Source organism: Blennius ocellaris, assembly GCF_963422515.1.
Source record: "Blennius ocellaris genome assembly, chromosome: 4".
In the NCBI taxonomy this organism is placed as follows: domain Eukaryota; kingdom Metazoa; phylum Chordata; class Actinopteri; order Blenniiformes; family Blenniidae; genus Blennius; species Blennius ocellaris.
The window spans coordinates 882692-895059 of NC_137653.1; the positions used below are offsets into that span (position 1 = coordinate 882692).

Genomic DNA, 12368 nt, shown 5'->3' on the forward strand with positions numbered 1-12368 from the left:
TTACAGCTTAATATTTTTTTACAGTTGAATTTTTTTTGCGGTTGAATTTTTTTTACAGCTGAATTTTTCGCATCTGAATTTTTTACAGCTGAATTTTTTTGTGGGTGAATTTTTTTTGCAGCTGAATTTTTTGCAGCTGAATTTGTTTTTGCGGCTGAATTTTTTTGCAGCTGAATTTTTTTTGCAGTTGAATTTTTTCACAGCTTAATATTTTTTGCAGCTGAATTTTTTTGTGGCTGAATTTTTTTTGCGTTTGAATTTTTTTACAGCTGAATTTGTCGCAGCTGATTTTTTTTTACAGCTGAATTTTCTGCAGCTGAATTTATTTTTGCGGTTGAATTTTTTCACAGCTGAATTTTTTTGCAGCTGAATTTTTAGACACATTGAATTTTTACACACTGAATATTTTTAGATGTCGAAAAAAAATCAAAAGCAAAAAAAGATGCGTACTTGAAATTCGACAGCTTTTAACATTCAAAGTCTGATTTCCATGGTAAAAACAAAATTCAGAGTTAGAAATCTGACGGCACAGTTTTACTTCCATAGAACGGCGTTTTGATTTGTTGGATTTGAAGACAGAAACTCCCGCCCAGACGTTAAATACTTGAATTGGTGGCCTTGCCGGAGCGGCAGTATGAGAGTAGAGTAAAACACACCGAGGCAGACGACGCCGTCTCCAGTGAAGCCGGCTTTACAGCTGCAGGTCCGCTCTCCCGCCGACACCTTCCTGCACTGGGCGAACTCCGAGCAGCCGCCGTTGGACCGGCTGCACAGGTCCAGCTCTGCCCGGGAGAGAATCACCGTCAGGCTCTACGACCACAACACCACAAACTACCACAAACTACCACAACACCACAAACTACCACAAACTACCACAACACCACAAACTACCACAAACTACCTTGTGTTGGGTTTTTGTGCTTCTGCTTGAAGAAAAAGAAAGAAAAAAACTGGTTTCTTGAAAAACTTTCAGATTTTCATCAACAAAACAGTCGAATACGTCTCAATACGTGCTGGGTTTTCCATCGTCCATCCCTCCATACATCCAGCCAGCCAGCCAGCCAGACATTCATCCATCCCTCCATCCATCATCCATCCATCCACCCATCATCCAGCCAGCCAGCCAGCCAGACATTCATCCATCCCTCCATCCATCATCCATCCATCCACCCATCATCCATCCCTCCATTCATCCATCTTTCTTCCGGAAAACATACAGAGATAGATAGATAGATAGATAGATAGATAGATAGATAGATAGAAACAAAGATTAGCAGAGTCTCAAGGTGGGTAAAAAGCCAAGGAATAAAAACAGTGTGTGTGTGTGTGTGTGTGTACCGCTGCAGTGCGTCCCGTTCCCCTGGTACCCCGCTGCACACACACACACAGCAGCCTGGCCGTTGGGCGCCGTGATGCAGCTGCAGCAGAGACGATCATCAACATCAAATCAACGACGGGAACTTTAATCACATTAATCACATGAACCGTCTGGAGGTGAGACGTCCTGGGGGGGGTGGGGGGGGGGGGGGGGGGGCTCCAGCCTGAACAACCCTGTCCTCCTGTTCTCCTGTCCTCATGGTCCCCCTGGTCCTCACATCTCCCTGGTCCTCCTGTCCTTCTGGTCCTCCTGTCCTCATGTCCCCCTATCCTCCTGGTCCTCCTGTCCTCATGCCCCCTGTCCTCATGTCCTCCTGGTCCTCCTGTCCCTATGTCCTCCTGGTCCCCTGTCCTCATGTCCCCCTATCCTCCTGGTCCCCATGTCCCCCTGTCCTCCTGGTCCTCATCTCCCCTGTCCTCCTGGTCCTCCTGTCCCCTGTCCTCCTGGTCCTCATGTACCCCTATCCTCCTGGTCCTCCTGTCCCCCTATCCTCCTAGTCCTCCTGTCCCCTGTCCTCCTGGTCATCATGTCCCCTGTTCTCCTGGTCCTCCTGTCCCCTGCCCTCATGTCTCCCTATCCTCATGTCCCCTGTCCTCCTGGTCCTCATGTCCTCCTGGTCATCATGTCCCCTGTTCTCCTGGTCCTCCTGTCCCCTGCCCTCATGTCTCCCTATCCTCATGTCCCCCTGTCCTCCCGGTCCTCCTGTCCTCCCTGTCCAGTCTGATGTCTCCATGTTTGACGGACATATTTTTTCCACAGATGATCGTCTTTGCCTTGCCGTCTACACCCTGGGGGGTCGGCAAAGACGATCATCAGTGGAATAAAGATGAGGTCATGCCCCCCCCCCCCCCCTCCCCCTCCCCCACGTCTGTGATGTCATCAAATAACCACAACAATCAGGGACTACAAGCTGCAGAAGCTACTGAATTTCTATGTCCTCTGTCTTCTTCTGCGTTTTTGGTGTGTTTGGTGAGTCACAGCGCCCCTACAGGCCTGGACTGTGTACTACATGTGTACTACATGTGTACTACATGTGTACTACATGTGTACTACATGTCCTGAAGCCTCGTGTTGAGTTCATAGGGACGGAATGTTTTTGCAGAAGGCTGAGGAGAAGACAGATGGTTTTTCTGGTGGTGTGGACGTGGCCTGAAAGGAAGACAGCTGTGGAGGACGAGGACAGCTGTGGAGGACGAGGACAGCTGTGGAGGACGAGGACAGCTGCTCGCTGTGTCGACTAAACTACCATCACTGTTTTTCTCTTGTTTGCTCGTCGTCTGAATCCTGAAGCGTCCGACGAACGGCAGGACTCACTTTGCGTTCTCGTCACACGCGCCTCCACAGGCGTCGTCCTTGATCTCTGCAACACACATTCCACAAGATAAGAGGTGTGTGTGTGTGTGTGTGTGTGTGTGTGTGTGTGTGTGTGTGTGTGTGTGTGTGCTACCTATAGAGCAGGTCGCTCCTTTCCAGCCTTTGTAACACAAACACTTGCCGCTTCCTGCCAGACCGTCGTCACACTTGCCGTGGCTACACACACACTCTGGAACACAAGAGGAACCACGTCGTTGGTCTACATGCAGGTTTCACTTTCTAGATGGTTCATTAGTCCAGAGTTTCTCAACCACTGGTGTTTCCTCCAGATCGTCAGGTGAGCCGTGGGAAATTATCACATTTCACATTTTTTTCTAAAAAACCTTTGCTCTCACAGCGACAGTGTGTTGCAGAGTAATGATGTATAAATACTCTTCACCACTAGAGGGCAGCACAGAACTTTGCCGGTGAAATGTAAAGTGACAGACGTCAGTGTGGTTCATCTCCACCTCCTGCTACCATCTTGTATCAAAGTACTGTGTCAGTGACAGTGATGGAGAAGTTTTTGAAAACCAGGATCTCAGCTCTTCATCCATCAGGTCCAGGTTTCACACTGAGGGAGTCACTATTAAAAAAAGTCCTTGCTTTCTGGATTTACTGGATTCCTGTTGATAAAACTTTGATGAGAAAGACTTTATATTGTTAATAGAGGCTACAGAGTTTACCATGGTGGAGGTGTGACTCCAGATGTTTCCAAAGAAAAAAGTGTGTCTTGGCTCAAAAAGGTAGAAAAACACTGAACTATTGGTTCATTAGAAGACGAGACTTTATAAGCTGAGGTTGGTAACGTCATTGTTTTATTTTAAAACTACTGTGACATTATTCTCAGGTCCTTGTGCTCTCCATTGCAGCATACATTAAAAAAAAAAAATATATATATATATATTTTTTTTTTTAAACAGACAGAATCAAGAGATCATAATATTACCAACGTATATGCTGTGTTTGCTAATAACCTCACAGGCGGAGGAGATTTGGGGTAAAAACATTTGTCACTTTCAGGACCAATGAGCTCCTGGATATAAGCCACACCCACCAAATTTTGAATATTAAAAAAAAAAAAAAAAGAAAAAGAAAGGTCACGATGACGTGATGTACCTGAACGCATCTCCCATGTGTCTGCAGCAGGAAGCTCATAAAAACCGTGTTTGTGTGTGTGTGTGTGTGTGTGTGTGTGTGTGTGTGTGTGTGTGTGTGTGTGTGTGTGTGTGTGTGTCTCACTGGAGGAGCAGTTGACTCCGTATCTCCCCGGCTCACAGTCCTCGCAGGCGGTACCATGGAAACCCTCGTAGCAACGGCACTCCCCGTTGCCGAGGCTCCCGTCCAGACACTGGCCGTGGCCGGAGCACCAGCTGCCCTCCGCCCCGGGGCACCGGAAGCACTCGTGGCCGTAGTAGCCGGGGCAGCAGGAGTGGTCCTGCAGCACAGACACCGAGTGACGACAGCGTCTGGAGCGTCTGTTAAAGTCCCAGTGAAATGAAGGTTCCACCTCCAGAACCCTCTGGTGTCTCATCTAGAACGTTTTCCTGCTAACTGGCTGAAGGTAAAATGTTAAAACACGACAATCTGAGAGAAAATAGCCGATAAACGGCGCTATTTCCTCTGCTGGGCGGAGCTTCTGACAATAACAGAGTGACATCACGAGTTGTGCACACGCCCAAGTTGTGTTTACATTATGGAGGATCAGAGTTTTGACCACGAAGAGGCTGAATTGAACCAGATTTCATCATCATGGTCATTTCAAACCCAGTGATTGATGAAGAAGACACAGAAGGTGGTTCTGCCATCGGTGACCCCGTCTGGAACATGTTTGAGGAAGCAGAAGACGCTTCGTCCTCCATTCGTCCTCGTCTCCTCGCCTCAGCAGCCGCCACTTTTCACCTTTGAGGCTTTGAGGCTCCTGACTTTTGGCAGAACGACCGGCTTCCTGGATCCAACACGTCCAAGAGCTTTTACGACTGCGTGGAATCACCGAAGATGAGTCCAGGTGTTACTTGATCGTCTACTAGCCACTAGCGGCTCCCGCTAGCTGCTAGCCGCTAGCCGCATGAGCTAACGGCTAGCCGCTCCTGCCGCCCGTGCTCCTTTTCTCCTCTCTGGTCTCTTCCAGGCTCAATCTTTCATCAAGGCTCATAAAACGCCGACTATAACTTCAAAACACTGTAAAAACGTGGATATTTAAGAGGAAACAAGCCGATATAAACACAACAGATCGAGATCTGCACAACTCGTGACGTCACACATAGGCTCCGCCCACAACGGCCCACGAAGAAGAAGGATTCCCCCGACTTCCTCGGCTGGAGATTCAAAATTCAAACAACTTTGTTATGCGACAACAGTGGAGGGGCAGAGTCGGAGGAACCTTACAAGTAGAACCACAACTATCGTTTTTTGCAAAGTGGTGTTTTACATTTCACCGGGACTTTAAGGGCTCAGCCCTGGACTTTCCAGATGTAAAAACATCTGGATGAGTCTGGACGGATCCGTAAACAAGAACTTTGACGAGCTTCCAGTCATTTGGTTCTCTGGTTAAAAGTCACGTCAGCTTGATTCGGAGACGAATTTGAACTGGCTGAAGACAAAATGTTTAACATAATAAGACAAAATAAAAGAAAAGCCACAGAATAAAAGTGTCTTCAGCTCGGTTCTAAAGGAGGACGGTGACGTCTGACTGACGACACTCAAAGGGACACTAAGTTCCAGAAGTGTGGAGGACGTGGATCAGGAGGGACAGGAAGTGGGACCGGTACCGTGGTGGTGTGGACACAGTTGATGACGCAGCCCGGGACCGTCTTCCCTCGGCCTCCAGACCGGGACCGGTATTTACAGTTCGACTTCATGTTGACGGGAAACTGATCTCTGACCTGCAGTGGAACACAACAGAACCTCAGAACCTCAGACCCTCAGAACCTCAGACCCTCAGGCCCTCAGACCCTCAGACCCTCAGATCCTCAGAACCTGAGACCCTCAGACCCTCAGAACCTCAGAACCTCAGACCCTCAGAACCTGAGACCCTCAGAACCTCAGAACCTCAGACCCTAAGAACCTCAGAACCTGAGACCCTCAGAACCTCAGAACCTCAGACCCTCAGACCCTCAGACCCAAAGAACCTCAAACCCTCAGAACCTGAGACCCTCAGACCCTCAGAACCTCAGAACCTCAGACCCTAAGAACCTCAGAACCTGAGACCCTCAGAACCTCAGAACCTCAGACCCTCAGACCCAAAGAACCTCAAACCCTCAGAACCTGAGACCCTTAGACCCTTAGACCCTCAGAACCTCAGGCCCTCAGAACCTCAGGCCCTCAGACCCTCAGACCCTCAGAACCCCCTGAGCTCGGTTTCATTCAACACAACGTGGACTTTGTCCGGCAACGGTTGACAATAAGATGCAATCTCATTGGTCCTCATTGGTCTTCATTGGTCCTCATTGGTCCTCAGAGGACAGACGGTAAAAACAATAGAAACAAATAAAAACAGGAAATGACAGAGAAAGAGTGAACAACGACTGAACGAGTCCAGATTTATGTGTGTTTATATTTTAAATAAAATAAAATGTTCCTTCTTACCGGCTTGTATCTGTTGGAACATCCAGGTTTTCCTTCACAGGCCGAACATCGTCCCTGAAAACAGTGAGAGAGCTGGAGACCACTGACCGGTCCGTCTGGAGCTTCAGTCTGGAGCTTCAGTCTGTAGTTTCTGTCTGTCGCTTTAATCTGGAGCTTTAATCTATAGCTTTAATCTGGAGCTTCTGTCTATAGCTTCAGTCTGTAGCTTCAGTCGGTAGCCTCAGTCTGTACTTCACCGTTCTTTCCTTACCCTCCTCTGGAGGGTGATTGGCTTGTCACATCTGTTGCGGCGGACTTTGAGGACCTGATTGAGGACCATGGCGACGCCGTTGTGCCCCTCGATGAAGGAACCGTCAAGAAGAACGTCGTTGGCAAAAGTCTGGAGGACGAGAAGGTCGTTAAAGGTCAACTCAGGCAACCAACCATCCATCATCCATCCATCCATCCATCCATCCATCCATCATCCATCCATCCATCCATCCATCCAACCAACCACCCATCCATCCATCATCATCAATCCACCCATCATCCATCCATCCATCCATCCCTCCAACCAACCATCCATCCAACCAACCACCCATCCATCCATCATCATCATCAATCCACCCATCATCCATCCAACCATCAATCCATCCATCCATCCATCCAACCATCCATCCATCCAGCATCCATCCATCCATCCAACCATCCATCATCATCAATCCACCCACCATCCATCCATTCCTCCATCTAACCATCCCTCCATCCATCCATCCCTCCATCCATCCATCCATCCATCTGACAGTTGGATAAAATGATCACATCAACAGAATAAAAATGAACGGACGTCAAACAACAGATAAAATGAATGAGTGAACATTGAGACATAAGAATTCTGAGATTAGACATTTCAAAGTACAAGATATTATTATAGATATACAATTACATAAATATATAATTGTACAAGATAAATGCAGGACTTCAAAGGTGAGTTTTCCTTTTTTATATTCAGGCGTATCACAGGTCACACCTTCTCTTCTGTCCCGCTTCCTTCTGCCTCCTCTTTTAATTTGAAAATCTAATCAATGAGCTCGACTCTCATATCACCTCTGGAACGACTGTAATTCACGTACAAATGATATTTCATTATTCGATTACTGTGCTGCTTGGCACATTCCAGATCAGTGTCCTTGTCTCCTGCTTCACCGCAAATACTGGAACTCCTTGAAATTCCCTGACTGGGAATCGTCTATCTGGGAAAAAACACTGTCGTCTATCTGGGAATCGTCTATCTGGGAAAAAACACTGTCGTCTATCTGAGAATCGTCTATCTGGGAAAAACACTGTCGTCTGACTGGGAATCGTCTATCTGGGAATCGTCTAACTGGGAATTGTCTATCTGGGAATCGTCTATCTGGGAATCGTCTATCTGGGAAAAACACTGTCGTCTAACTGGGAATCGTCTATCTGGGAAAAACACTGTTGTCTAACTGGGAATCGTCTATCTGGGAAAAACACTGTCGTCTGACTGGGAATCGTCTATCTGGGAATCGTCTAACTGGGAATTGTCTATCTGGGAATCGTCTATCTGGGAAAAACACTGTCATCTAACTGGGAATCGTCTATCTGGGAATCGTCTATCTGGGAAAAACACTGTCGTCTGACTGGGAATCGTCTATCTGGGAAAAACACTGTCGTCTATCTGGGAATCGTCTATCTGGGAATCGTCTATCTGGGAATCGTCTATCTGGGAATCGTCTATCTGGGAAAAACACTGTCGTCTATCTGGGAATCGTCTATCTGGGAATCGCCTATCTGGGAAAAACACTGTCGTGTATCTGGGAATCGTCTATCTGGGAATCGTCTATCTGGGAAAAACACTGTCGTCTATCTGGGAATCGACTATCTGGGAATCGTCTATCTGGGAAAAACACTGTCGTCTATCTGGGAATCGTCTATCTGGGAATCGCCTATCTGGGAAAAACACTGTCGTCTATCTGGGAATCGACTATCTGGGAATCGTCTATCTGGGAAAAACACTGTCGTCTATCTGGGAATCGTCTATCTGGGAATCGTCTATCTGGGAAAAACACTGTCGTCTATCTGGGAATCGTCTATCTGGGAATCGTCTATCTGGGAAAAACACTGTCGTCTATCTGGGAATCGTCTATCTGGGAATCGCCTATCTGGGAAAAACACTGTCGTCTATCTGGGAATCGACTATCTGGGAATCGTCTATCTGGGAAAAACACTGTCGTCTATCTGGGAATCGTCTATCTGGGAATCGTCTATCTGGGAAAAACACTGTCGTCTATCTGGGAATCGTCTATCTGGGAATCGTCTATCTGGGAAAAACACTGTCGTCTATCTGGGAATCGTCTATCTGGGAATCGTCTATCTGGGATGCCACCAAAAGGAGAGAGAGGAACCGATGGAAGAATCACCCATTCCTCTTCCTCCCCTGATGGAGCCAGCAGGACGAGGCGGCGGTGCGTCGTCCAGGGCCGTGGCCCCCCACAGAGAACCCTGGCCGCCACCCCCCACAGAAAACCCTGGCCGTGCCCCCCCACCCCACAGAGAACCCTGGCCGCCACCCCCCACAGAAAACCCTGGCCGTGCCCCCCCACCCCACAGAGAACCCTGGCCGCCGCCCCCTGGAGGTCCCAGGGAGGTGGCGTCGTCCAGACGGGGGCGTGGTCACCTGGTTGTTGTGGTCGACGCGGAACTGGAGCTGGTAGGTGGCGCCCAGCAGGGTGCCGCTCAGCGTGCCGTCGGACAGGTGGTCAGGGAACAGCAGCACGTTGGGAATCACATGGTACTTCAACACGTCTGCGTCCTGCGGAGACAAACAAACACCAGGGCCCTTCGTTTTGCTGCAACAACAACAACAACAACAATCATCACCACCTGGACTAAATTACATTGATACTTATATTATATCATATACTTCATATGGCATATTGCATGTACATATACATATATTTATACATGTGCAAGTACACTATTACCATTGGTATTATTATTATTATAAGTATATTATTGCTATTTGTATTATTATTATTACTGATATATTATTACTGATATATATATATATATATATTATATATATATATATATATATTGTTATTGTTATTTTATTGCTACCATATTGTTATTGTTATATTATTGCTACCATTATTAGTAGTACTATACACGAGTATTATACACTATTACACATTGTTATTATGTGTATTATTGTTATTATTATTATATAATGCCTACTTCTAATGGCTCTGCCACTGCACCTTACTATTTATTTATCTTGCTTTGATCTCCTGCTTGTTTCTAAGTGCCCATGTTCCCTTCTGTGTTTTACTTTATGTCTTATACCCACATATTTTTATTTTGTACTTTTATTACTATTCTATTGTATTTTATAATATTCGTATGTACCAGATTGCTGCAACAAAACAATTTCCCTTCGGGGATGAATAAAGTATCTATCTATCTATCTATCTATCTATCTATCTATCTATCTATCTATCTATCTATCTATCTATCTATCTATCTATCTATCTATCTATCTATCTATCTATCTATCTATCTATCTATCTATCTATCTATCTATCTATCTATCTATCTATCTATCTATCTATCTAACAACAACAACAACAACAATCCCTAACCTAGTTTGAACTGAGGTCCACGTGTTTTCCGAACTGAAAACAAGCGTGTGGTTTTAGCAGTAAACAGCATGAAGCCTTTGAGTTAAAATGTCTTAAACATGTTTAGAACGTCTGCGTTGCTACGGCAACGGCGCGGCTCGTAGCAATGCTGTTTTTTTTCCTCCGGAAGTCGGCACAACGCCACAAAGAGTCACCAAGACTCAGTGAAGCTTAAAGCTAAATACTTAAGTGGACTAAAGTAATCTGATTAAAATGTTCTAAAGTAAAAGGGGGGGACGTACCAGGACGGAGGACGGCGTCCCGCTGAGATGCTGCCTCACGGCCTCGTCCGTCGGCAGCAGCAGCGTCACGGTGGAACGGTCCAGGTACTGCGACAGGTTGTACCGCTGCACAGGGGCCGTGTGGTGAGTACTACAACGTACACAGATTATAGAGGTACGGACTGTAGAACTCGGGGACTCGTACCTGGACGTACTGCCTGAACAGGGTGAAGTTGGAGGACGTGTTCAGGAAGGACATCAGGGACGGAGGTTCGGGGGGGAGGTCTGACCGCCGCGGCATCAAAACCTAGCCACGCCCACAAATTACTTGTTTTGGAAACAATTAACGTTCACATGTACTGGACTGCACTGTACTGCACTGTACCATACTACACTGCACTGCACTGTACTGTACTGTACTTTACTGCACTGTACTACACTGTACTGTACTGCACTGTACTACACTGTACTGCACTGTACTACACTGTACTGTACTATACTGTACCATACTGCACTGTACTACACTGCACTGCATTGTACTGAACTGCACTGTACTTCACTGTACTGTACTACAATGTACTGCACTGTACTGCACTGCACTGCACTGTACTGTACTGTACTGCACTGGACTACACTGTACTGCACTGTACTGAACTGTACTGCACTACACTGTACTGTATTGTACTGTACTGTATTGCACTGGACTACACTGTACTCTACTGCACTGCACTGTACTACACTGTACTGTACTGCACTACACTGTATTGTACGACACTGTACTGCACTGCACTACTCTGTACTGTACTGTGCTGCACTACACTGTACTGCACTGCACTACACTGTACTGTACTGCATTGCACTGGACTACACTGTACTCTACTGCACTGCACTGCGCTACACTGTATTGTACTACACTGTACTGCACTGCACTACACTGTACTACACTGTACTGTATTACACTGCACTGCACTGTACTGTAATACACTGCACTGTGCTGTACTGCACTGCACTGCACTGTACAGGTCCAGATAAACAGGTAAACAGACTCAGGTAAACAGGTAAACAGGTGAACAGGTAAACAGGTCCAGGTAAACAGACTCAGGTAAACAGGTAAACAGGTAAACAGGTAAACAGGGAGGTTGTCAGGTTGAATCTCACCTGGTTCATGATGTGGATGAAGCCGTTGGTCGCTGGCAGGTCACGAGTGACGATAGAAGCTCCTCCGATGAGGATCATCTGCAACACAACAAAACATCCCCTGTGTTGTTTGTGTCTGTTCGTTCATTCAATCATTCATTCATCCATCCATTCATCCATTCATTCACAGAGAGAATCAGACCTTCTGTCACGATTCACAATATAATAAAATAAAGAATGTAAACATTGAGCTTCTTCAATCTGATAACAAAGGTTTGGGTTATTGTGACTTGTATTTATTTGTTGTCTTTGTTTACCCCACTGGTGTTGCTGACCCCCCAGCGGGTCGGAGGGTGGAGGGTCGGCAGACTTTGCCCAACGAGCTTGTCCAGATCTTCTCTGGAGTAGATCCCCTGCAGGATGTGAGCTCTGCCACCAGGGGGCAGACAGGAGCAGGTCAGCGTTCTGAACTGTGACGTCATCGCTGACGTTGGTGGAAGAATTCTACCAACGTCTTGATGAAATTTGATCAGTTTCTGAATATGTTCTGAAGACAAAGAGGGTTTATTCTGCACAGGGAGCTTTTTAATCACTATTAATTATAATGTTAACTTGAAGTCCAAAGTTTAAGTGTTGTCGTGCAAAATTAACATTTTAAAAAGATTATATTATATTATATTATATTATATTATATTATATTATATTATTTTATACTATACTATATTACATTACATTACATTACATTACATTACATTACATTACATTATATTATATTATATTATATTATATTATATTATATTATATTATATATAAAACTGAGCAAATATGTATTTGCAGGGCAGCTTTTTTAGACATCAAAGGAAGTGTAAATTGGGAAACACTTGCACAGTGTGAGTGTGTGTGAATGTGTGAGTGTGTGAATGTGTGCGAGTGTGAGAGTGTGTGCGAGTGAGTGTGAGTGTGAGTGTGAGTGTGACTGTGTGAGTGTGAGTGTGAGTGTGAGTGTGA

At 46.0% G+C, this 12368-nt stretch overlaps 2 protein-coding genes across 2 annotated transcripts in view; one reads left to right on the forward strand and one right to left on the reverse strand.

Annotated features, from left to right (window-relative positions):
- dennd6a (DENN/MADD domain containing 6A) overlaps positions 1-12368 on the forward strand; it is a 342604-nt gene that overhangs the window by 102440 nt on the left and 227796 nt on the right. The window lies entirely within an intron of this gene.
- The window catches only part of stab1 (stabilin 1), a 72022-nt gene that overhangs the window by 41361 nt on the left and 18293 nt on the right, over positions 1-12368 (reverse strand). The window contains 13 exon segments of the mRNA XM_080495326.1: positions 657-782; positions 1339-1418; positions 2693-2738; positions 2826-2921; positions 3974-4169; positions 5503-5616; positions 6320-6373; positions 6570-6698; positions 9000-9134; positions 10245-10349; positions 10429-10530; positions 11382-11459; positions 11678-11789. Coding sequence (XP_080351452.1) covers positions 657-782; positions 1339-1418; positions 2693-2738; positions 2826-2921; positions 3974-4169; positions 5503-5616; positions 6320-6373; positions 6570-6698; positions 9000-9134; positions 10245-10349; positions 10429-10530; positions 11382-11459; positions 11678-11789 — 1373 coding nt within the window.